This window comes from Mercurialis annua, linkage group LG3 (genome assembly GCF_937616625.2).
Source record: "Mercurialis annua linkage group LG3, ddMerAnnu1.2, whole genome shotgun sequence".
Lineage (NCBI taxonomy): Eukaryota > Viridiplantae > Streptophyta > Magnoliopsida > Malpighiales > Euphorbiaceae > Mercurialis > Mercurialis annua.
Window position 1 is genome coordinate 63,660,009 of NC_065572.1, and position 27,863 is coordinate 63,687,871.

At 29.4% G+C, this 27,863-nt stretch overlaps 4 protein-coding genes across 5 annotated transcripts; 1 reads left to right on the top strand and 3 right to left on the bottom strand.

The window, feature by feature from the left end:
- Positions 1-9,933: 9,933 nt before the first annotated feature.
- On the bottom strand, positions 9,934-12,722 carry LOC126673994 (peroxidase 11). The gene is made up of 4 exons (XM_050368340.2): positions 11,778-12,722; positions 11,486-11,677; positions 11,055-11,220; positions 9,934-10,503 (listed from the first exon to the last, which is right to left on the bottom strand). Exons 1-4 carry the CDS (start codon positions 12,015-12,017, stop codon positions 10,079-10,081), a joined length of 1,023 nt encoding a protein of 340 aa, XP_050224297.1. The 5' UTR covers positions 12,018-12,722; the 3' UTR covers positions 9,934-10,078.
- Positions 12,723-13,084: 362 nt separating this feature from the next.
- LOC126673997 (uncharacterized) lies at positions 13,085-15,135 on the bottom strand. Of its 2 annotated transcripts, none has more exons than XM_050368344.1 (2): positions 14,986-15,135; positions 13,085-14,036 (listed from the first exon to the last, which is right to left on the bottom strand). In XM_050368344.1, exon 2 carries the CDS (start codon positions 14,006-14,008, stop codon positions 13,199-13,201), a length of 810 nt encoding a protein of 269 aa, XP_050224301.1. In that variant the 5' UTR covers positions 14,009-14,036; positions 14,986-15,135; the 3' UTR covers positions 13,085-13,198. The 2 variants fall into 2 exon arrangements, with proteins under 2 accessions (XP_050224301.1, XP_050224300.1); XM_050368343.2 differs by having other exon boundaries at positions 13,085-14,033; positions 14,986-15,134.
- A 1,531-nt stretch (positions 15,136-16,666) lies between these two features.
- Positions 16,667-22,967, bottom strand: LOC126673996 (ASC1-like protein). Its single transcript, XM_050368342.2, has 7 exons — positions 22,693-22,967; positions 19,331-19,560; positions 19,031-19,186; positions 18,595-18,780; positions 18,004-18,188; positions 17,588-17,658; positions 16,667-17,020 (listed from the first exon to the last, which is right to left on the bottom strand). Exons 1-6 carry the CDS (start codon positions 22,828-22,830, stop codon positions 17,627-17,629), a joined length of 927 nt encoding a protein of 308 aa, XP_050224299.1. The 5' UTR covers positions 22,831-22,967; the 3' UTR covers positions 16,667-17,020; positions 17,588-17,626.
- Positions 22,968-26,991: 4,024 nt separating this feature from the next.
- On the top strand, positions 26,992-27,564 carry LOC130015284 (protein SOB FIVE-LIKE 4-like). The gene is made up of 2 exons (XM_056105079.1): positions 26,992-27,425; positions 27,546-27,564. The coding sequence occupies exons 1-2, from the start codon at positions 26,992-26,994 to the stop codon at positions 27,562-27,564; spliced, it is 453 nt and encodes a 150-aa protein (XP_055961054.1).
- The last annotated feature ends 299 nt before the right edge of the window (positions 27,565-27,863 follow it).

Sequence of the window (27,863 nt, forward strand, 5' to 3'; positions counted from 1 at the left end):
GTCTGTTGTGCAACGTGGTTTGGGATTTTACAGGTGTTGGTTAGTTAAAAGTACAACCGTTATACTGCCAAATTTTTGAAAAACGAAATACTTAAGTTTTAAAATAATTTATAAACGCGAAAAATTTTTAAGTAAATTTTAGGCTTGCTACGGGTTTTGGAACCAAAATTCCCATTCCCTAGCGCCGGTCGCGACTCGAGAAATCGGGTCGTGACAATACTAAAATGTAATATTTTCATAATATATACTCTTATTTAAAAATATTAAAAAATATAATTATTTATAAATGTAATAAAATAAAAAATTATTATACTATACTAGTTCATAAAATTAATTAAACTATTATTGTAATTTACATGTAAAACAATTTTTATCCTTTATTTAATTTAATTTAACTTACTTAAAATATAAAATATAATAAGTATCAAAATACAAGTGTATTATTATGATGATCATTTAATATAAGGGCATTGTTATAAAAATTCATCAACTTTACATGTTTTCTCATTTTAATCACCCCGTTTAAAAATCGTCATTTTCATACACTAACTACAAATTTTTCTCAAATTCATATCCCGTTCAAAAATCCGGCAAAAGATGGTGACGTGTCACTATCTGATTTGTTATGGCATGTCATTGTCTGTTTGCCAACTCAATATTTTTCACCGGATTTTTGAACGGTGTATGAATTTGAGAAAAATTGTTAGTTTGTGTATGAAAATAACGATTTTTAAACGGCGTGATTAAAATAAGAAAACGTGTAAAGTTGGTGAATTTTATGACATTAACCCTTTTAACATACTAGTGTCGCTTTACGTGTTTCACACATGGCTCATAGTATGACTCGTCAAATTATCAAATTATATATAAAATAATAGTTAATTAGGAATAATTTATTTTATTTAATATTTTAAATAATTTGTTAATAGTTTAATATTTTGAAGTAGTTTATCTTATTTAAGATTATATATGATTAAAAAATAATTAAAATAGTAATTGTTAAATATTTTAAGTAATCTATTTTAGTTAGTACTTTAGAACCTTATCTCACCATAGTAGTTTATTTTAATTAGTACTCTAATTTCATTAGTTATCTTAACATAGTAGTTTATTTTAGTTAGTATTTTAGTTTTAATATTATTTTAGTAGTTTTTAATTAATAGTTATATTTTATAAAGTGAAAAGGACGTTAACGTAAATGTGCATGTTCCCCCCACTCCATCTGTACTTTTATATATAGTATTGATAAACATCGATAACTAACAAAATTTATTAAATAAATAATATTATCAATTATAAGTTAAGGATTGGAATTTCCTTAAGTTCATTTTGAACTTGAGAGGGTCATATTCACTATCTACACCGTTCATTATAAAAAGAACGGTGTAGATCAAAAAAGCACAATTTTAATCAAATTAATCTTCATCGTTCATTTTATAATAAACGGTGTAAATCGTGAACATGACCCACTCAATTTCAAATGAACTTGAGAGAATCCCAATCCATATGTTAATCGCTAAACCGAACGAACATTTATGGTTTTAAAGCAAACAAAAAACTAATTTTTAAATTTTGCTTAGGCAAATTTGTACTTGGATATGTACATTTAGGCCTTGCATCCTACAATTGAAAATATAAGAAGATATGTATCAAATTAGCGTGCAATTCTATATCTACAAGGAAACATCCCCCTTCACCCATTAGTTAGGGCAAATGCAATCTCCCTTGTGTAGGGGCCATCGGAGTTATGAAATGTATCATTATCCCTTGCAAGTTGGTAATAAAACCCATCAATTTAGAGAGAACAAAGATAACACTTGCTAAATGGGTCAATCCCATATTTTACCTAATTTTATTTAAAACGGCATTGAATCGGTTTTACATGAATATTATAGGGCATTTTATCTATTTTTTTAGGGTTTGGTTAAATCAAATTCGGATACAAATAACATTGTAAATAATAGGAGCGTATAAAAATCGAAGTGAATCGAAATAACTAACTTGAACGACAAATTTAATTTGGTTTGATTTAATATTATATATTTTTTTGCTTTTTCAATTTGGTTAGTCTCAAAAATAAAAATTTAGCTAATTTTTGGTACAACTTTAGCCTAAAAAGTGAATTGAACCAAAAAAATCATTGTACTTAGATTTCAAATCGAATATTTTAATATTTTCATTCAAGAGTTATATATTACACGTTGTATATTGTTATGAGGATATTAGTCTCATTTCCAATTAGTTTATGGACATTCGTTCCAAACCTTTTCTATAAGTATGAGCATATTGGGATAAGACAATGACATTCTGCATTAAACCATGTTACACGTGTAGTGTTTATTCATGACAATTAATTAACATTTAAATCAAGACTAAATGCATTTCAAAATTTTTGTATTATTATTTTTTAGTTTATTTGATTGGTGATAAAAAAAATTATATTTAAATGATTTTTAATTATTTATTCTATATAAATATGGTCCTTTAAAGCATAAAACGATGTCGTTTCAAACAATTAAAATGATAATATTTTTTAATAATTTCATCCGTAAAAATTTATAAATATACAAAATAAATAATTCAAAAATATTTAAATATAAAAAATCAGTTAAGAACACTAAATAAAAAAGAATTTAATAGTATATAAATTTCATGGTGAGTTTGGATTTAAATCAAAGATCTTTAATGTATAAATTGATTTTATATATAAGCATGCATAAAGTTCCATTTGTTACAATTGAATTATATAAGAAATTGAATGAAATTACTTAGACAATTGAATGAAAACCCTTAATTATATTAACATTTAAATATTAGTTCACATTCTAAATTAATTATAATAATATTTTCTTCATTCCATAAAAATAGATAAAATTAATTAACACAAAAAGTAAATTAGATTCATTATTTCTTGTTAATTTTTCATTGTATGTTTAATTTAATTATATAAATACTTTAAATAATACTATTAATTACTTCATATGTTCCAAATTGAAGTTGATAAGCCATTTGGATAAATATAAATATTAAAAATCTAATTTATTTAGACAAAATGGATTAATTAAAAAAGTATCATATATTAATTTCTTGTTTTTTTTTTAATTTTAGATTTACTATTAAGAAATGGCTTAAATGCATAAAAAATCACCAACTTTCGCGTGTTTTTGGTATTTAACACAAACTTTTAATTTTGGCATAAAAATACACGAACTATCTGATTTTTGCAATAATAACACGAACATCATTTTGGGCATAAAACGACACCGTTTTCCCCATAAAACGGCACCGTTTTTGCCGTAAAACGACATCGTTTTTTGAAAAAAATGCAAACTTGGTCTTATATGCAAAAATTTGATAGTTCATGTATTTTTACGCCAAAATTAAAAGTTCGTGTTAAATACCAAAAACACGCGAAAGTTGGTGATTTTTTGTGCATTTAAGCCTTAAGAAATTCAACATCAACAAATAGGGATATATTTAATAATTAAGCAGTTACATAATAAATGAATGCCTATAATTCAAAGTAATAAAAATAAAAATGGTGTATATCAATTTGAAATTAAAAAATATATGTAAAATTTAATCGTATTATTTTTGATATTAAATTATATTTTATAAATTAAACTTGACAAGAATTTTATACTGAAGATAATGAATTAATTATAATTAAGAGAATTTAAAAGTTGCAAAAAATTAATAAAAATTGATATTAATATTTCAAAGGCAAAAGGTCTCAAAATCTACTGACCTTCCAATTCTTTTTCAATAACACCCTCACCTTATAATTTTTTCAATAGCATCCTATTTCGTATTTTTTGATTTCAATATCACCCTAAATTTTAAAGAAAAAGATGATTTTATATTATAAGAATTAAACTTTTTAGAACAATTTAATTTAAGGGTCATTTTATATTTTTTTCTACTTGGACAAATTCAAATAAGTTCCTTAATATAAAAACCTTTCAAATAAATTCAAATAAATAAATAAATATATATTAATAATTTAATTTAAAATTAAAAAAAAAACAAACCCGCTCCGGAGAAAGACGAGCAGCTCCTCTTCCATGGACGACTGGTCTTCCTCCATAGAAGACCAGCATCAGCTGGCCCTCCTTAGGGAAGACCAATAGATCTGGTGTTCTGCCATGGAAGACCAGATCTGGTGGTCTTTCATGGAGGAAGACCAGCAGCCGCTGGTCTTTCATGGGGAAAGACCAGCAGCTCGATGGTCTTCCGCCATGGAAGACGAGCAGTTCGTCTCCGGATTTGGCCACGGGTCAAATTTAATTAGATATTTATTTATTTTTATTTATTTTGTGCAGAAGAAGGCGTTTATGTATAATTTAAAACATTGTAAAATATTTAGAACTTATGATATATATGAAGGATTTTTTTAAAATATTAATAAATGAAAAAAGTTCAATTTGATATTTTAGGATGCTATTGAAATCGAAAAATACGAAATAGGGTGCTATTGAAAAAATTATAAAGTCAGGATACTATTGAAAAAAAATAAAAGGTAGGTAGTTTTTCAGTCCTCTTACCTATTTCAATTAAGTATTTGAATTAAATTAGTAATTTTATCTATATTTTAAGACACCTAAAATGAGGAAGGATATCTATTATTAACAATATAATCATAAATATTTAAGTCATAAGTAATTATATATATATATATATATATATATATATATATATATATATATGTGTATGTACATATATATGTGTATCGTACATATACGTATGTATATATATATATATATATATATATATATATATATATATATATATATATGTATGTATATATATATTTATTTATATATATATATATATATGTATATATATATTTATTTATATTAGTTTTGACCAACATATAAGTTTGAAATTATTTCCATTATAAATTAATAGAAACTTTAGAAAAAATAAAAAATCTATTTAAATATAATAGTATGTAAAATATTATAATTTTTATTTAATTAATATATTTATTTCTGAATATTTTTATCTCAAAAAAATTTATGACTATATATATTAGAATTTAGAATTTTTGTTTAAATATTATCTATTAATTTAAAATATGTTAAATGTTTAAGTTATCTTTTTCTTTTTTTGAGGAAAAACGTTTAAGTCATCTAATTTATACCCAAAATTTCCACAAGTTATAATTATCGTTGACACTTGATACATAGAACCTCAAGAAGTATATATATCGTCAACGACAACATTAACTCATAAAATGCTAGTATTGTTTTATTTTTTGTTTATACTTTAATGACTCATTCAAAGATTATGTTATTGGACAGTCATCCACTCAATTGATGGAACCAAATATTAGTCACCAAAATAGTAAAATGAAAAACACATATAGATAGGTCCCTTTCATCAAATGTTATTCTCATAAAATGATTATATTTTTACATATATAATTATGCATGCATTATTTAAAAAATCCAAATATAAAAGTATCTTAGTTGAGTTTTATTATGGACACTTTTATCTTAGATTTTATCTTGATAGGGATATTTATAACAGAATAATATGATAAGTTCAAAATCATTAAAAATAGTTAAGTATTAGAGTTGTTTGAAAGCAACATGAATTTTTATATGCATTCTCATCTATTTTCTTACTGTTAAATTTTAAAATTAATGCAATTTAAGATCTGTAAACATTATATTTTTAGTTTATCTGATTCTTAAAGTTTCATTTAGTCTTATTTGATCTTAAAAATTTATCTTTTTAGTTTATCTGGTCTCCAAACTTCTATTTGATCTTATCTGGTCCTAAAATTTTAATTTTTTTTTTCTTAAGTTCTCAAATGAATGGCAGTTCAGAGGACAGATAAACTAAAAAATATAAAATTTAAAGATAAAATAAGATAAAATAAAACTTTAGAAATCAGATAAATTAATTAAAAACATAAAGTTCAGAGATTAAATAAGACCAAATAAAAGTTTAAGGACAAGATAAATTAAAAATGTAAAATTAAAAAACCTTAAAATTTGTTAATCCTAAATTTTATTAAATCTTGTTCATTTCAATTAATTTTCTTTTTCTTTTTAAGTTTCTCACTATTCCTTTTGTTTTGTCTTTGTCGAAAAATTATTTAATGCAACTGATGTACCATGTTATCCGTACAATAAACCAGTAATGCGTCAATTATGAAAAATTTAATAATAAAAAATAAATAATAATTAAAAAAGAGAAAACGATAAAAATTGTACTACACAACGATTGCATGGAATGACGTTTAATAAAGAACAACGACAGAAATTTATTCAGCTTGGGCTCAAACACAAAGTGCATCTTCAAGTTTTGGATACACCGGCAACCTCTAATTGGGGAGATTTATAGATTTACCTAAAATAAAGAAATATTAATAAAATTTACCTCAACACGGAAAACTTAATAAAAATACATCATGTTTTTATGAACATAGTGTTCCTACTCTCCGTGTAGTAAAAATTTGTGATTTTACTCTATATGTATTGACACATACTGACATCTCTCTCTCTCTCTCTCTCTCTCTCTCTCTCTCTCTCTCTCTCTACACGTGATTAAGGAGTACACACCTGACACATAAAAGGCTACCACAATATAAACATGTATTTGACATCTTTTTCTTTCTTTTTTTCTTACATGCATCTGATATCTTTCTTTTTCTTTTTAACTTTTCAAAATAGTATTATATCTTTATGAAAATATTATCATAATATTTTCAATAAAAATAATATAATATTATTTTTTTAGCTGTTTAAATTACTTAAAGAATATTAATAATAAAAAATAATTTTTTATAAAATATCGGAATATATTTAATATAAAGAATATTTTTTTTATTTAATAATCATATCTTAACTTTTTTATATGTTTAACATACCCTTATCATTTTCGCCAAAAAAAAAACATACCCTTATCATAACATTTTCAAAAAACTGATGTTATATTATCACGACAGTATCATAACATTGTTATAATATTATCACTATCATAACTTTATCGTAATCATAATTTTATTATACAAATTATCATTATCATAACTATATCATAATATTATTATAATTTTAGCAACCTTATGATAATTTTTGCATAAACTTATATTATGCAGTTTATGCATAGTTAGATTACAATTTTATAATAGTATCATAATATTATCACCTTATCATATGATTATCACAGCTTCACCTTATCATGTGATTATCAATGTATCATATTACATTGTCATCTTATTATCATGTCATTATCAGTATCATATGTAGCAGATTAATATATGATAATGTGATGATACTGCTGGATAATATTAGACAAAATCATAGTATCACATTATCATATGATTATCACAGTATTACATTATCATATGATTATCACAGTTTCACCTTATCATGTGATTATCAATCTATCATATTGCATTGTCATCTTATTATCATGTCATTATTAGTACCGTATGTAGCAGATTATTATATGATAATATTATGATAACCTTATCATACTATTATAATAACGCTAGCATGATATTATCACAATGTTATCATAATATACTTTATTATAACAATATCATAAAATATTATCATGACGTACTTTATATATCATAACCTTATCATACTATTATCATAACCTTATCAAAATATACTTTATCATAACAGTATCATAAAATATTATCATAACATTATCATGACGTACTTTGTCATAACTATATCGTAACCTTTTATCATAAAATTATCATACTATTATAATAACACTATCACAATATACTTTATCATAACAATATCAAAAAATATTATCATAACATTATCATAACGTACTTTATCATAACTATATCATAGCCTTATCATATTATTATCATAACCGTATAATATTATGATAACGCTATGATACAGTTATGCTAACGTTAATGATACTGAAATGATAATCAAGCATTTTTCTTGACGAAAATCGTTTTTCTCTGCAGTGTTATGATATTGATATGATAACGTCATAGTGATAACAATATGATAATCAGGCGCTGTTTTCCGCAGAAAATCGTTTTTTTGCAGAAAATCGTTTTTTTTTCATCATAAAATCGTTTTTAATGCAGATTTTCAGATCTTAAACTAAAAAAATTTTAAACAATTTTTTAGATCTGAGAGTTAAAATAAATCGTAATAATCACCACGAGTTAAGAAAAAATCGCTAAAATGTGTAAGAACGGCGGAGTGAAGACGAAACGAAGGCGGGGCGAAGGCGGAGCAATGGCGAAGTAATGGCGAATCGTCGAAAGGAACGGCGGCCGCGTGATGAAGAAGAAAAAAATAAATGAAGAAGAAGAAGAAGAAAATGGAGGAGAAGAAGAAAGAGAGAGAGAAAGAGAGAGAGAGAGAGAGAGAAGAAAATCTGGAAAAAAAGAGAGATACATGTGAGAGTAAAAATAAAATGCTTAGAGTAAAAAAATAATAAAAAATAAGTATTATTATAATAAAAAAAGACTATAGAGTAAAAAAATAAAAGTGTTAAAAAGTTGAGGTATTTTCTCTATCTTTTACTTGTTGAGGTATAATTTACTATTATTTTAAAAAATAGAGTGTTTTCCCTAATTTTCTCCTCTAATTAGCCAATAGCTAACTTCACTTAATCTTTGTTTTTTCTTTATCTAATTTAATCATAAATTCTTTAGAATAATTTAGCTAGTACTCTAAGTTAGGTTAAAATTATAAAAATAATAATAATATTTATGTTAATTTCAAGGTTAGGAATCTCAGTGATCCAATATTCAAATATTAGAGAAAATCCTTTTTAACAAAATTATACATATAGTCAGTGACGAACGCATAATTTTTTTCAGGAGGTCCAAATTAACAAAGTGATATATTTTAAGGAAAAACAATATAAAAATATTAATCTTTTATTTTTTCAAATTGCCGCATAACAAGTTTATGCATTCTTTATACAAGTAGCCAAACAATCATTTAGCGTTTTTGTGATATTATTAATTTAATCATTTAATGACTTTGTATCTTTTACATTTAATGTTCAAATATGATAGACTCTATATCTAATTGTCGAAAAGAATTAAATCAAAATGACCTTAATTTGGTCGAACAAGTTAAATTGGTTGATTTAACTTAATCCTTACAAATAGTTATTTAATGCAGTAATCTAGTATTAAATCAAAATGAACCGGTCAATTCGATTCATAAAATACTAGTCAGAACTAATATTTTAAAAGTTGGATTAAAACAACTAGTTCAATCAAAATAAATTTTAAAATTAATAGAATTTTATTTTAATACTAGTAAAAATTAGAAAAAAAATATTGAAATTATTTATAAATTTATGTATTTATTTATTTAGTATATTATTTTTCTTAATAATATTTTGGCCCAATATGAAAAATTTATTAAAGATAGCATATGAATATATTAAGCATTATTATTTTTTAACCCAATTTGTGGCTTTAAAATACATCTAGGTCCCACTTTATAGTAGTATGTTACAGCATATTCCGCATGTTGTAAATTGTAAGGGTATAGTGAGTCTTATAGCTTTTATTAAGAGTATTAGTGAAATCTATATTATGTTTAATTTGATTGAAGGGATGATTTTAGGTTTGGTTAGATTGAAATTATCTGATTTGTTTGTATTGACTTATATATTTGAAGGGTATTCAATTTATGCCAAAATTTAGTTGATCATTAGGTAAAATTTAGCTAGAAGGTTTAGCAGCCGATTTTAAAGTTTAGAAAGTTTGGAGATAGGCAGGCCCTAAATTGGAGTGTCATAGATGATTAATAGCCCCTGTCTGGCATCAATTTATAATCTCAAACAAATTATGGGATATGTAAGTCATATTAAATAGAACAAAAAAAGTATTATGAAGATATAAAGATTAAATACAAAAGGAATTGTTCAAACAAATTTTCTATTATAGTAAATAAAAAAAATATTAAAAAAGTAAAATAAATAAACCAAGCATCATATTTATCTATTAAAATAAATTAAATAGGAATAATTAAAACTTAAGTATGTGGTGGCTGTTATACATATAAAACTATGACAAACAAATACAAATTAATGTATTGTAGAACCATGCGTAAATACCAGCTCATGTGTTAACAAACCTGCAATTTTTTCTGACTTCGCCATCAATAAAGCTCTCAGGATTTGTAATATTTCCCAATTTCACCATAGATTCTGAAAATTGATTGAAGAAACCAATAGGATCATGAGCATACTTAATCACAAGTTGTTTTGTCTGAATTCCAAGCATGCTTGAGTACAATTCTTGGTCTGAATTCAGTAGTCCTTCTCCTTTCATCAGAATCTGATAGTAAGAATTGTCGAAAAGGTTCGGTGTCACATAGTCCATTGCTGATACATTATTGTCTCCTCCTCCGGCAGCTGGACATGTGGATCTCAGGGTTTCCAGGTATGTCTTTGATATTGGATTTCCATCGGAAGTTGTCTCGAAGTCTCCGTAAATCCTTGACCGGAAATTTGCGCATCTTGCCATGCCTATAGTGTGTGCACCTGTAGATTTTGCATTATACAAACACTCAGTTTCAGGTATTGACACTTTAGTCATTAGATTATGCCTTCAGGAGTTGAACTCTTAATTTCTCGCACTACACATAAAGACAAAATCATTGGTTAATAGTTTTCAACAGGATTTTTTATTTCATTAATTGGATTTAGCATTGAAGCTCGAACTCAAAACTCACATTTTAGAAGACGACTTCAGTACCCGCAATTGGTAGATAATGATTGAATTTAGAATAACAGTTGATAGGGATGTGCAAAAACTGAACCAAATTGAATAACTGAATTGAACCGAACCGACAAACTCAGTTCTGTTTGGTTTGATTTGATGCTATAAAAATGTTATGTTTACTTCTAGTTCAAATCAAACTGAAAAACCAAACCGAACCAAAAATTGAATCGACTGGTTTATTTGGTTTGAAAATTTGAAACTTCTTATACAATAGATTTGGTTTAAAATAAAATAAAATTTTGGTTCGGTTTAAACTGAATGCACAACACTAACAATTGACAGGGTAATTGTCCTAGTAAGAGATTCTTACCAGATAGAGCTACCATATCAGTGACAGAAAGGCCCTGATAAAGAAACTTGGAGATGATAGATAGAAAACCTTCATCTGCAGTTGGTATATTTGCAGTTGCAAGTTCAAGGCTTGCAGTCTTTGAATCTTTCCTTCCAACAGGAACATCCCAGTACGGTCCGCCAACCTATGAGAACAGGGACAAATATTTCAAATCTCCTGTAATACAGGCTATATTGCACGGAAGCTTGTCGAATTCTATGTTTCTACATTTCATTTCCAATTCTGAGACGCTTATGAAAACTCCAGAATTAATAGCTATTATAACCTATTCATATAAATAATATCGTTCTGCCATAGTTCTTTTCAGCATTCTTTTCAGCATTTTTTGTTTAAGGATTTTCATTTTCGTGCAACATAGAGTACAAGAACTACAAGAATGTGGTAGCTACCAGAATCACCGCGTCTCTTGCAGCAATTGTAAGTAAATCCGCACAGGAGATAATTCCAGGACACTCAGATTCCACTTTGTTCTTGATCTTATCAATGATTCTAAAACCAATTAGAGAGTTCACATTCGGTGAAGCTTTCTTCTCTCCTTGCAAGGTTATTGTGTCATCTAGCAAAACCGATCCATCACATCCCTGCATTCATTACAATTACAATCATCTAATCTGGCACAACTAAATTTCAATTTAACATTGAGAGAAGCAGTTATCAAGAAGAAAAAAATGGAAGTTGTACCTGGACAAAGCAGTCATGAAAATGTAATCGAAGTACAAGAGCTGCATTACGCGGATCAGCAAGCATTTCACATTCCATTTCTTTCCTGATAATATCAAAGACAGAAGGGCAAGTAGAAGCATAGTAGTCCAATGTTAAAGGAGGGTCACTACTAGCATAGAAGCAACTGCTAAAGATGAAGATAGAAACCGAAACAGCAAACTGGAAAATGAAAAACTTGGAATTAGAGAGAGGTGCCATTGTTGAATTATCTAGCTAGCTTGAATGATAGAATTTGGTGGGAGAAATGGGTTGGAATGTAAGATATATATAAAAGAAAAAGTCTGCAAGAAAGAGTAAATCCTTTTGCTTTACTATGCATGGCTGTTTTGAGTATTTTTGCATAGTCAATAGTTGATGCAACTAATGCTAACCTGGTTGGTGGGTACTCCTAAACCAAAATAACCAAATATAAAATTAAGCAACTTTCAGGAGCAAGCCACTAGAAAACCCCTTTATAATCGCAACTTGCTCATTGCGACTAACTTAAACCCATACCGCATCCCTATGGTTAATTCGATTCCAGGGTCCGTACAACAGAGCCAAGATCGATTCCGGTATCACCTATATCAACCCAACTCTAATTGTCCCAATTCTTTTTCAGGTCCAAACTATTTATCTAAAATGGTCAATCCAAGTTAATATCGTAGTAGGATTCTAAGCATTTTAAACTATTCATACCGCGACATGGAGGAAGTTACATGCACATATATATATCTTAATGACTTAAGAAATTCACCAAACTTAAACTAATAACAGCTAATGCTTGCAATATTTTACTCCAACTATGTCAAACTTTCAGATTTATCTCTCTTGTCATTTCCCTCTCTTTACAAGACAAAGCTGAGGCAGAGAGCATAACTTTTTAACTCTAAGAAAAAAGGTTCTACTAATCTATTATTTAAAACTTGTAGTCATCTACTTTTACCTTTTAGACTGTTATTTTGCATAGACTTCACAAATTGGGTGATCTGATTTAAAATATTAGGTTAAACGAATATGATTATGTGACCTCAAAAGTTTGATTTTGAGTTCTGATATTAAACTTGTAGCACATTATAACATTTTAAAAATATGGTCTACCTCAGTTTCAATATTTAACTAAAGTTTGGTTTAAAAGTAAAAAAGACATTCTCATTATTAGATATTTTAGAGAAGAGAAAAAAACCCATGATTGGGATCAAGGATTTAAATTAAAAAATATAAAATCAAAGCACAAGTATGAAAAGTACAAATGGTAATTAACATTTTCTGTAACATTGCCATGATAAAATTAAAAGTAAAGCAGGGGATCATACCAAATGGAAAAGAGACAAGGAGTACATTCAAAATTTCGTAAGCGAAATAAAATGTTAGTCGATAAGCATTTCTAACCTAGTACATCAGGTATACAGTTCAGAATCAAAAGCATGGTCCCTATTCCGGCCAGTCCTTAGCGATTTATCCTCAGCATCTCCGCCTGACAAGTCGTACCCATGCAACACATTCTTTTGCAGTATAGACTTGATCAGGGAAACAACAGAACCACCATATTCAGGCCAGAAAACACATAGAGTTCCTCTGATGTTTCTCATCTGACATTGGGATAAAATTGCAGCTGACAAGCCATCCACCATACTCCCTGATGGGAGATAGTCTAAACCTTTCACTAATTCTAAACCTCCACAGCCATCAGCTTGCCCTTTCCTCACTACTGATGTCTCTAGCTTGAAAGCACATGTCTCATCTGGTGAGAGCTTACCACGGAAATTCTGTCTTTGAATTGAATCCAAGATTAAAACCCTTTCGGGAATGATTTGTCCGCCAATAAGCAACTTCGCAACCACATTAGATCTCTCAGCACTAACAGAGCATTGAACGAAAACCAAAAGAGTCAACTTATCAGCATCATTTACCGCATAAATGTTGCAGGATTTGTCCCGAAGAGATGGTTCAGTAGTGTTGCCTGAGAAAGGAATCTCAGGCAGAATGACACTACCAATTAGTGTCTTTGAAGGTACACGATCAATGACACAAAGAGATGAGGACGATAACGCAATGATAAGGAGATACGGGCGAAATGGTTGATCAGGTTTAGGATTAGAGAACAGTAGGAAAGGAGATGGAAGCGGTGGTGATGGAGGGGTGAAGTTGTTGAGATCTTCCTGAAAGAACCTTGAAGGTGGTGGAATTTCTGTCAGGATATCTTCCATGCCTTTTCTTTACTGAAAGTTGAACCTGCTAAGATAAATGAGACATCATCAGAACCATTCACTGGTCACTAGGGTTTGCAACAACTTTTAAACATCACCCAGGCTAACAGCATTAACACATTCGAAACCGAAAAACTGCAAATTAGCTTGTAGCATTAATTAATACATTATACACCAACAAATTGCAAGTTTCTCAAATTAAATAATTAAACGAAGAAGTTGAAACACGAAGGCTTGCTAACACTTCTATTAGATATAATTTGTTTCCTTGAACCTTCTCGGTACCTCATACTTATAAAAATCTACATTGTGTTTCGGGGATTACGAGATTTAATCTCGATCAAGGACTAAATTGATTTACGAATTATAATCAAACTTTACTTTGATATCCCATCGGTCTTACAACCTTCCATTTGACCATGGAAACCATAATCCGTATTTCCCTACCTCTATTATTATCAATTCCGATTATCATCACCAAATACACTTGTGCAAACATCTCACTCGAAAAATAGACAGTCCCATTTTATTTCAATATTGCTATCAAAAACTTTTAATTTTTCTCAATTGCTACTAACTAAAGATTAGCACTTCAAATATGCATCAAGAATAATTATCAACAAAAAAAAAATATGCATCAAGAAAATAAAAAGAAACCCTAAATTGCAATGCAAAAAAAAAAAAAAACCCCTCAATTCCATGCTTCAAATTGAAAATAACATCCTAACAACTAGTTCTTGAACTCCAAGCAGCTGTTGACCTGTTTTACTGCCTACTACTTGTTCAATTGAAAATGGTAAATAATAACAATAATTTTAATCTAACACAAAAAATGCTGCAGACAATAAAATCAATGAGCATGAACAGTAATCTCACATATGAAGAATCATACCGATTTGTGAGAGTGGAGTGAAATTTCAACTAAATTCGCTAAACTAACCCTAAACCCTAAATTTTTTATAACAAAGAAGACAAACCTGAGAGATGAAGGCAAAACGATGCCGGTTTGGTGGAGGAGATGCGCAGTTGAAAGAAAAGCTGCCCGTTCTTTTGGGTTTTGAAATGCTTATTTCTTATTGCTCAAGCTTATAAGACGATGTCTGGAAGAAGTAGAAAATTTACCTGCTCCTAGTCATTTTTATGCAAGTAAATGAATATAAAAATATTATTCTCTCCGTACCAAAACAATAGTCTAATTTCCCATTTTTCATACAGTCTAAAAAATACAATTAATACTTTAATTTTTTACATTTTTTTATTATATTCTTATAAAATACTATTAATGGCATTAATGATAAACTTTATATAAAGACAGGGGCGAAGCCAAAAATAATATTAAAGGTGGTCAAATTATATAGTTCAGTATAAAATGAAAGAATAAGGAGGTCAATTTGCATTAAAAAGGAGTACAATAAATATATATTAATATAATAGTTTAATTGCGTAAAAAATCACAAATTTTACCGTATTTTGTAAATTTAACATAAACTTTCAATTTTGGCAAATTAATACACAAACTTTTGATTTTTGGCAATTTTAGCACCGGTCAATTTTTCGTGAAAAAAATGTTGATGTGTACACCGGAATAACCACTATTTCGGCGTCCACATCAGCATTTTTCTCTATTTTTTTTAAGAAATATTGATCGGTGTTAAATTTGCAAAAAAGCAAAAGTTTGTGTATTAATTTGCCGAAATTAAAAGTTTATGTTAAATTTACAAAACACACTAAAATTTATGATTTTTTTACGCCATTAAGCCTAATATAATCAATATAAAATTCTAGTGTAATTATTTTTGCAAAGGTGGTCATGTGCTTAATGTGGCTTTGCCACTGTGTAAGGATAATATGGAAAAATCAACATTCTAAATTATAATTTACTAGAAATATAGACAACTATTTGGGACAAAAACAAAATAAAGTGGAATATTGTTTTCAAACGGAGAGAGTACTATTTGTTTCATTTATGATCCATTATTGTTCAAAATTGAAAAAATATTAAAACTAAAAAGAAAAGAGAAGGTAAAGGGAAATACATTTCTTGTAATTTATAATTTCATTACACATAATTATTGATTGATGTTGCATCGCATAAACACTTTGTTGATTGGCATTTACAAAAACAAAATTATCAAGAGGTCAAATACATCTTAAGGTCTCTGTACTTTTACTGCCTTATTTATCGGGTTATTTTATAAAGTTTTGTACTTATTAGGTCATTGTACTTGACGGATTTGATATAATAAGTCCTTTTCTAAACGGAATTAGTACGCATTTGTTTAGCAGCCATTACCATTACGATGTGGAAAATAATAAAATGAATTTCGGTTAATTAGCTAAATTTTTTTATTCAATAGATACTTGTATTTTCAAATTTTTATTTATTTGATTCCTATACTTTCAAATTTTTATTTATATGATCCCTCTTTAAATTTGGAAGTGCACACTCCTTTTCTATCCAAAAAAGGACGTAGAAATCAAAATAAATTAAGTAAAGAAAGTATAGGAACTTCAAGATGAGTTTGGCCAATCTATAGTTATAATGGTAATATAGGTTATTCATCTCATTCACATAATTTGAACTCAAAAACCATTTATAACCACAATATTGTAACTATACCACCAAATTGAAAAAAATAAAACTTGATTTCAAATAAATAAATAAATAAACCTCACTAATCAAAATCAGAAGAAAAAAAAGGTTTTTCATCCTACAATTCTGTGAAGTTGGTTAAACAGAAACTAAAGTTCCACTATTTTAGGGTACAAAACTCAAATTCCAATGATTAATGAATTGGTTGGAGGCTCCAAATTGTTAAGAGTTTTTAAATTAATGTAAGAAAATTTCTTGAAATAGAGAGAATCAGCAACAAGACAATTAGCTCAAAGGTAATCTGACAAATAAAAAAATAAAGCTATTCATGCAACCTTCCATTTCTACTTCAAAATCTGATTGTATGTCTATCCACAAGCCCATGAATTCCAGATTATGTAAAACCAATGGCTCCTCATCTGCAGAAGAAATGCCAGAGATGAATGTTTTCGCTTTAGACTGAAAGCAAATTATGATCGTCCGACATGTTTTGTATATGATGAAGCAAAGAAAAAGACACTCTACAACTCCAACGATAATTAATTATTGTTGTTTATGCATCTTTGTTATTAATTGTTTGATACTGGATAAGTTTATCATGTGAAGACGGAGCCTAACGGGTTTGCTCCCCGGGGGCAATTCGTATAGTTGAAGTTGCAGCCCTATCGGCAGACCTCAGTGAGCAGAAGGTTTCTTCATAAGCTGCTGACTCCTAAATTTTATGGCTCTTGTTAAAAATTCTTAAGTGAACCCAATTCATACAATTCATCATATAGGATTATAAAGTTTCCACTTACAGTATGACACATGGTGGCGTAATGGTTCGAACCTCCAATCAACAGAGGAGGGTCACACTATCAGTGAAAAATTTATAATTCTATATGGTGAACACGGTTCATTTAAGAATTTCTCATAAACCCAGACAAATGCATGCATAACAAAAATAAACAATAGATCTCTATGGTGTTTTCCCTAAGAAAGATCACCTTTGAGTGCCCTGTCGAAATTATAATTACTGTGTATGGTCAATCTTCATGTTCATCTTCACCTTCAGAATCTGAATACAGAAATAAGTGAAACATGTTAAGACATGTTAAGGATTAACCACCAAGAAAGGTTATTTGAGGAAGAAAGATTGAAAATAAATATAAAAAAGTCCTTCAAAAGCCTATCACGGAACAGTTGCGAATCATCTTAGACATCAAAAATCAACAGTCTAGATGGTGCCAGTTTGAATCAACAACGTATTCTCATGCTGAAGTGGCAGACCAATTTTCCTACCAAATCAATAATCTATGCAGATTATTTCTTCCTTTTTTATATCTAGTTGCAACCACGTATAGATATGCATCATATGTCAAAATATAAAGTAAATCATAAATAATTTTTTATTTTCACTTACCAGAACGAACATCGTCACTGAGCTGACCTCTTGCCTGGATTTGCTTGGCAAGCATCCGACATATCAGGACCCACCAGTAAATGTGAAGCGCAAGCAAGCAATATAGAAGAGTATTGAACACATAATAATATATTGGACCTTCCAATGGATGCTTATCCTTGTCCAGAGTCTGTATAACTTCATAGCTGCAACCAAGAAAAAGGCACAAAGAAGATCACGGTAAGTTCAAAAAAAGGCTGTTTGCCACACAAGCAAAGACAGATAGTAAATGTTAGCAGAAAAGAAAATAAACTAATTAGAGATAAACAACTAAATGTATCAAAAGCAAGACAAATTTACACAGTTAAGAAGTTTCACCAACTAACAACCACCAATAGTGGAGTATATAGCTTTCAGCCTTTCATAATTACAATAATCAGTATATGCTTGTTTTTTTTAGGTAAAAATAAAAAGTTTATTATGAACATAAATAGTATTATCATCATCAAAATCTAGTATATTTTGATCACCATTTTAATACCCTAGCAGCAGATAGAACAAGTACGAAGTAGGATTTTCGATAGTTGATATGTAACATCAATATCTACAAACCTTGTACTCCATAGGACCCAGAATGGATAATAAACGAGCCGCAATAAGAGCCAAGATATAACAAATAGAATAAATGCAAAACTAGCCATTGCCTCAGCACCACTGTATTTGGACATCTTTCCTATCTCCAAAAATATATCACTTGCATCATGAAGAGCTAGGACAACTGAACCAGCACGAGCAAATCTGTAGAACACAGAGAATTAAAATTTATGACACTTACATACATGAACCTAATACATATCAATTAAAATTGTCTTGCTGTGAATGAGCTTTATAAAATTTGCAAAAGCAAAATGGTATACATGGATGACATGATAAATTGCTAATGACATGTAACTTATTTTTTTACTCTAGGTAAAACCAACTTGCTTCCTTAGAGATTTGTATTAACAGTTGATTACCAACATATAAACAGAAGTTCAGCATAACATGCCTGAGTATGTAGGAGAGCACAATGAGAATGACTGTTGCGACATGATGACTCATAGACACCCCAAAATCTGAACGCCTCGTTTCCCAGAATATCAGAGCAAAAATGGAGTATGTGTAAAATCCAGCGCCATACATATAAACTGCTTTCAGTTTTAACCTGAAAATCAGATAATAGTTGGTCTGTTGAGTTCATATACCTTACGATGTTCATATCTCTCAAATAACAAATGAATACATGGAAAATAAGCCAAAACTGGACACAAAAAAATGCTTCCATTTACATTTATTCCAAAAGTCTTACTTCATTTTTTGGTCTGGCCAGACTTGATCTCCCGGTCCTGTCCAGAAACACTTGGTATTAGTAAACCAAGGTTCATTATAAGTAACAGTTAGAATCAGAACCTCTGCCGAAAGAAAATACACGCATTTCCAAGCTGACTCCTTGAATTTTTGTATTTTCTTCTTTCTCTCCTGTGACTCTGCTTCCACTATTTGATGCCCTTTCCCAAAAATTAGTCGCGTTGCTACTTTCTGCAACATGCATAGTCACTTCACTTTCAGACTGACCAAACAACATACTTAGGTGAACTACGAGGAGAAAGATAAAATGGAAGATGAGAAGGGGAAAAAATGGATAATGATTATTAAATAAAATAGCAATAGACAAAAGGTTTAAGATGGAGAATTTTTCCTTTTCACAATTCTTAATTTATGTAATTATTGTGCTGCAAGATTTACTACAAGCTAGATTTGGATGTAATGCAATATTGACCTTACTCAATATCAGAGAAAAGAAAGGGCGTCTACCATTATTGTTATAGCTCAATAGGCAAACATGACTAAAAGCATATCCAAATCTCACTCACAGCCAAAGCTAAAAAATTATTATGTGCTTATTATAACTACGGCGCAAAATGGTATATTCTTAGTTTCATACATTATCAGTACTAGTCTAACACCCACAAATATGCACAGCCTTTTTTATTTAGTCTTTCGGAATCCATTTCTTTTGTTATAACTTATATGTAATGTAGGAAAAAAATGTTCTAGATACTTAGATAAAAGAAATCAACGAGGACTAACATGTTGTAATCATAAATTAAAAAAATTCTAAATAACTTCAAAGCAAATATGGTGTTGAAAACAAATTTTTACGTGACAAGTGATACTAAAGAGATTCAATTCACATGCAACAAAAATAAAGAAAGAAAAAACTACACCTAATTGAAAGCATCCAAAATCTATCCCATCAAGCAATCATTAAAATTAATTGAAAATATCCAAACGATAAAAGTTTCAAATTTTAGTTATCGTTGTCCTCAATTATCCTGAATTAACATCGGAATATTGGATCATTTGTAGGAGAAAATGAGTATGAAAAAATATCCTACCAACAATATATCAATGACTGCGCGTTTAATTTAAAAAGGAAAACGTAGAAAGAATTGGAAGAACTGACTATGGTTGGACATGCATGTAAATTTTAGAGTTATTGATAAACAGAACTGGAATCAGGCAAAAAAAAAACAATAAGTGAAACTACATATATGTTTTCCCAAATATCTTTGCACAAGATGTGACAGTTATTTCCAGTAAATGCATGCTGTGAATGAGAAGTCTGTTTAAAACAGTTCACATATCTAAATAAGATGCCCTGTGTATGTTTGAAGCAAAGTGCTTGACTTGAAGGGCTACATTTTTAACTCTGAAATTCAACCGAAAAGGGTTTAAAATGTAGAAAACATATGAGAGTCCATAATATAGAAACTGACTAAAAATGCGCTAAACATGACCACGTAGAAAAATTATGAGTGTCAATAATAAAGAAATTGACTAAAAATGCGCTAAACATAATCACGCGTCACACTATAATTTAAGTCTGTTTATACGTTTACTGAAAGATAAACTAGTACCGCTAGAAGAAGCTTGATTTCAGGAACAATTAAAAGAAACTCGAGAAAAGTGAGGTATCTTTACATGGAAACATACTAAATAGGCTCAAAAGTCACCAGAATTATAAGAAGATTCATTTAAGCTATTATATGTTGACTCCTACACTTTAGTGCAGATTACAGATTTCAACTACAATGTTCCCTACTAAGATATATGATATATTAAACACTTACAAAGGAATATTTCTAGGGTTTTATATTGGCTGTTGCTTGTTGGACTTAGATTCATTGTGAAAAATTTCACTCTGGCAATCATTTGAAAGTCTGAAATCCACGAGAGGAGAAAAATTTACAGCTTAGAACTTAAAAAAGTTTCAACGGAAAGAGGTTTGTTGGCCAACAGCCTGAACTCACTCACGAACAGACAATCAAAAAGCCATCAATCAAAGAAGGAAATACTCTTTTCCACGGAACATTTCTCTGAAGTAGAAAATACCCGTATCTTTCCCTAAAGTTTTCTATTAAAATGTAAGTGTAAGCACAGTTTAACAAGCTGAACCAATGACTGTTATCAAGTCTCATCGACAACAACTGCATGTTAAGATCTGTTCACTTGGATCACCATAGCTGCTTATGATTTCACTGACTCAGCAACAGCTTCCAAACTTTTTCACGCTCTATCCTAATACTATAACGTCACCAAATAATATGCTGGTAAGAGAAATGAAAATGCAAAGATCTTCAAATGTACGGTGTTGTACCACCAACCAATTCTAGTGAGTAGACAAGTGCAAATACATTAACTAGTCTGATTCTCCGCTTTGCTTACTTCATTACTAGCCCCGAAATAGTATCTCATTTCTCACAACCATCTATGGACCAGTCCAGAGATGAGTTTGTAAATCAGTCCTACTGTAATAAAAATTCTTTGACTAAAATATATGGAAAATAGAATGACAGTGGAATGACAACAGGAATAATCAAAAGCAAGAAAAACTTTGTTCAAAAGCATACACTAAAGACTGTAGAGTATAGAACTGGGTAAAATCTCAACTACAATGACCTCAATCTTTATTAAGAATTCTCAATAATATCTTACTAGAACTCGTTTACCAACGTGTAATTTCTTCCCAAAATGTAGGCTTACCGAAATGAAACTGAAATACCAATACCATGACTACTGAGTAGAACTTAAACATAGAGTAGAGATACTATAAAGTCATTGGTTTATGATTCTCACAGATAACTGCTGATCACTCACAGCTTCCCGAGTGAAGCATCAACTCAGACCCCAAAGGCGGCTTTAAAGCTAAACCGCATGTCTGAGCTGACAAAATTCATTAAAATGTTGTATTTTTGCACTGAATGTAAAACATTAATCTTTTCAATCTAATTGTTCCATTTTGTCATTCTGAATTGATTAGTTAGCAATTAGCAGAACTTAACATCCAATCATAAAGAGTCGGTGACAGTCCACTAAAAATGCATAAAACATAATCATCCGAGTCACTAATATTAGAGAACCAAGTCTCTCACTTTTTCTATAATTTCTGGTCAGACACAAGTGATTGAACTAAAACAAACACAACCCCTCAAACAATAAACTCAAATCTAATCTGGGTCAATCCAAAAAAAACAGCACACCTTAATCAATGACTAAATTGAGCTAAAAAAACAGCTACAAAACAAAAACAGTGAAGCAAAATGGTGATAATAATGTACACAAAAAACACTAAGAAAAAGAACTATAAAATGAAGCAAAATGATTTACCTGAAATACAAATCTATCAAGAAAGAATCTAACAGTAGGAAAGAAGAGAGCAAATAAAGGCAGAACAATGTAATCTTCATAAGCTGGATATGACTCAGATTCCCATCCAATTGATTTTACGTAATCAACGACACCCATTTAACAAATTTGTTTTCTTTTGACTGATCCAATATTTTCTTGGGAAACAAACAAAAGGTTGTAAAGCTTTCTCCTTTGTAAATCACATAAAAGGAGAAAGCTTTTCTGTTCAAGTTCAACTCTGCTTCTTAATTCTTGTAATTTACATTTAGAGTGGAATTTTGCTTTGCAGTACTTAATTCAAGATTATTTACAATGCAACCCCTGGTACTTTTCTTATGTAAATTATGCCCCGTTTTGTTGCTATTTTTATTCATTCATACTTCATAATTCAACAAAGTTCATTTTACCCCATGAATTTAGCACAAAAGATTAATTAAAGTCATGTTCATGGCTTTGAAAAAAAGAACACCTTGAATTCAACATTTTGACTCGTTTTATCCTCTTAAATGAGGTGTCAAAAAAATTGAAGTATTTTATATACATTGAAAGTGATATGGTGAAAAAATATTGGATAATTTGGAGATAAAGTGGTAAAATAAGTTAAAATATCAAATTTAATATGTTTTTTTCTTAAATTATAAATTTGACCTTGATTGATTTTTTAACGGAGTTTGGGGCTAAAATAAATTTTACTGCTTCATAATTGTACTTATAGATAAATTTATTTAAAAATTGAAAGTCAAAATAAAATTGTACTAGTTGATTATAAATTTTTGATATTTTGTCCCTATGACATATTATTAATTTGATATGAGTATGAGATGCAGACTGTGCGGCAGAAAGGTGATTTAAAAACTGCAAGTGACGCAATGGACTGATGTTGTTGATTTTAATTTTTAGTAAAAAGAATCTGTTTCAAATAAATACTTACTATATACTCCCTCCGTCCCGTAAAGATAGAAAAAGCACCCATTTTACAAGAATTAAGAAAGTAGTTATTTATAGGTAATTTGTGATAATTTGTCTAAATTACCCTTTGTAATCAATTTGTTATGTACATTTTCCAAAGCCACTTTACTAATTATAGCACTTATAACTCATTCATTTATCTTTCCAAAATATGCATTTAATGTTTTATGATAAGCATGTAGGGGTATTTTGATAATTTTTGACTTAACTAACTCCACTTTTTCTATTTTTATGGGACAAAAAAAGATAGTACTTTTTCTATCTTTACGGGACGGAGGGAGTATGTTTTAAAAAAAACTATATGAAAAGAAAAAAATTCTTAGATCGAGTCTATCACGTCATCCGTATATTAAGCCACTCATAATACAACAGCTTATTAAAATGATGGTAATATCGTAATAATTATGCAATAAATGCATTCAAATTTTAATAGTGATATTACGATATTACCATCATTTTAATGAGGTGTTATATTATGAGTGATTTAGTTTATGGATGACATGGTAGTAGTTTTTTGTAAAATATATATAGTAAGTATTTATTTGAAACAGAAATGTAACGCTTTCTTAAAATGTAAATATAGAAGGAAAAAATGATTAATAAACAAGCATTTGATTGCAGATTGTTTTCCCTTAATTGCCGTAATTATAGTTATTTCCGTACGAATTATTAGTATTCATAAACACTCACTCATTTAGTTATTTAGAATAAATATTTAGAGTAATATATATATAATAGAAGAAGACAAAGAAACAGAGTGTTGTTTCTACTGGAATCGCCAAATTTGTTTGGATATCAACGATAATAGTGGCTAAGGCAGAAGATAGTGAGAATGTGAGATGGGAGAAATATAGAATTTCATTCATTATAATTTACTATTGAAAGTATTCATTATTTTAAAATATAAAAAATAATTATTTTTTGGTTGAATAATTACAATTTACATCATGTATCTATATCAACAGACAGTTGTACTATTTAAATATAGGATTTCTTCATTCAACCTTAGGAAGCAAATGATTCCCTTTTAGAAAAAAATATACTCCACCATTAATTAATTTTTGATGAAATTATCGTAAAAATAATTGGCCAGTCCAGTGTTTACATCTAAATTTTAGGATTTAATCTCAATAAATTACTAAATGTTTGTGGATTTTATCAGTTATATTCAAATTTTTTAAAATCGGCTAGTTTAGTCTATTTTGAAATATTTTCTAGCCAATTTTTTTTAATCAGTTAGTTTGGCCCATTCACGAATAATTTTTTTTGAATTTGGTTCACGAATGGCTAGAAAGATATTATAAAATGGGTTAAACTAAACGATTTTAAAAATTAAAATTAACCAATTAATTAAAATTTTAAAAATACAAAATTGTAATTCAATTGATTTGGATAAATCCAATATATGTCTGTGTAATATAGACTACCAAAAAATTTCAATTAAAACTAAAACCGACTGAAATTTATCATTAATCGAATCAAATTAACCAAAAACATAAATTACAATTTAAATCCATGAATTAACTAAAAACATAATATATATAAAAAAATCATCAAATTAACCAAAAAATAATCGATTAATTCAGTTTAACTAAAAGAGAGATTCTTATGTAGACTCGGTCTACCACGTCATCTGTGGACTAACCTATTATATTATGACACGTCATTAAAATAATGGCACTATCGTAATTTTGTTTATTACTTATTTACAATTTTGAATAGTAAATTACGATAGTGCCATTATTTTAATGACGTGTCATAATGTAATAAGTTTAGTCTACGGATGACGTGGTGAATTGAGTCTAACTAAGAATTTCTCTAACTAAAATTGTATACATCACTAGTAAAAAGTTTCTTCTCAAATCCATTGAAATATATAATTGGAATTTTCTGAAAACCTATAACATATCAGGTGACTGTGGTTTCATAACACCTAAATTTTGCCACTCTTAACAAAATCATCCAGTAATCAGCATAAATAATCAACATAATGAACAATAGGATTGATGTTGCCTTGTCTTTTTGGGATTGTGGAAGCATATCCCAAAACAAAGAGAAACGATGCAGATAGTGAAGCAAAAAAAGTGTTTTATTTTAAACTCAGTGCATTATGTGCTCTTATGGGGCTTAAAAGCAAGGTTCCAAGAAAAATCTGTTCACAAAATGGAGCCAAAAACCAGAGCAGAGTCAAATCTAAAGACCCTAAAAAAAGACCGGCATTCAAGAAGCAAAGTACTATGCTAGAAGATGGGATTGTTTTTGTTTTTTTTTTTTTCAGTAAGAAGCCTAGGCCACATCATCTGCATAAGAAGAAGCACATAGGACAAGAAAAAACTCAGTATCCACTTAGTAAAACACAAGTGGCAACATAATGCTAATGGTCCTCATTCAAATACAGACATAATAATTTGGCCAAAGAAATGAAAGTAGAAAGTGTTAAATAATCAATCACCAAAAAATTTAAACTGTTAGGTGATTTCAAATAATAGCTTAATTATCTCTTAATAAACACCGCACGCGAACGCTCATTCGACTTGAAACGTGAACAAATAAGCACATAAAACTAGTAATCATATTAAATAACTAACGAGTGTATACTAACTAGCTAGCTAGCAAGCCATAGCTTCTCTGTGATTTCCTTCTGTTTAGGACCATTTTCTCAGAATAATTACTCTTATTCATGAGGTAAGACAAACCACATAAATACAAGCACAGTAGAGGTTAAGCAAAATGACATTTACCCAGCCTCAGTCTATCCAAGCTGATACAAAATGCCAAACCAAGTTGGCTTACCTGCAATTTCTTCAGGTATAAAGATGTGAATTAAAAGCATATTGAAGGCAAAGGGTTCAAAAAAATGGGACATACATTTGTGGGCTCACTTGCACTACTGTTCTTGATTTATGCAATGCTCAGAGAAGTAAAGGTGGCATATTTCAGGTGAATCTGAAGGAGTAATGACCAAATGAGCTACCCCAGTTCATGATATTTAAGAGCTTGGATTTTGTCCTATTGACAAGCTGTCTCCCTTCTTTATCACCATAGCTTGTCTTGTTGTGATTCAAGCCACACCAATTGAAAATAATGAAGGCTTTATGTTCAGTGTCAGAGGGGCCTCCTCTTCACCCCATGTGTGGGAACTGCGAAGATGCTTGTATGGTCAGAAAAAGAGAAAATAAGTGAGCTTCTAAAGGTAATATTCAGCACTACAACAACAAGAACATCTACATAGTTTCTTCAAGATTTGTTCTCTTTGTTTGTTGTGCTATATATGCTTCCCTTTTCTATCATGCTCTTCTAGCTACAGTAATGGAGACTTCTCGAATCCTAGGATGTATAGAGGAATGTAGCGGGACTATTCGTACTGAGTCTGGATGGACAGCATATATTGGTTCCTCGATCCAAGAAAGCTGCCACCGCGATGAAAACGATCACAGCATGTATAAGCAAGCAAATGTCAAGAAGGGCTGTGACTATGATGATGAGGATGATAACGAGAGTGATGACTCTATGGCATCAGATGCTTCTTCTGGTCCTAGTCTTGATGAATTTCCATTCAAAAGCAAAGAAATAAGAGTCGACATGGGCCCTTTCAAGAATGCAACTACTAAGTATTCGTCAGGACAAAAACTTCACACAAAGTGTAAGCAAAAAGATAGAGCAAGGCCATTGATCAAAGTAGAAAAAGAACAATTGGTATTTGAGGCAAAGAGTGCTGCAAGTCACATTTATGGTGGAACAAGGTAAAGAAAAAAAATATGCTCTATAATTTTCTTGAAGTAAACTGAATCTGCTTATGAGTTTTCGTTAGTCCTGAATGTTGCATAATTTTCCTACTTTTTCCACCTATATATGTTCTTCAGGTGTTTAAAAACAGAGTAAATTTCATATGTTTTGGAATTTCGAAATTCGAATGTGAATGCCATTAATGGTTATCTACAAACATGAACAAAAGAAATTACAGGATAACCACCTCACCACAAATTTAATTAAAATACACTCTTTAAGTGTCTGTGTGCACCTCATCACTACTTAAGCTATAGATTAAATTCACACCTTAAACTCAATCACATGAGAAATTACAGGCTAAACTAGATGCATGGTTTACAGTCTTTCAGGGTTCGTGTTAGCTCAACTACTTAATTATACAGAGACATGGTACTTCTGAATGAAGAGAAGTG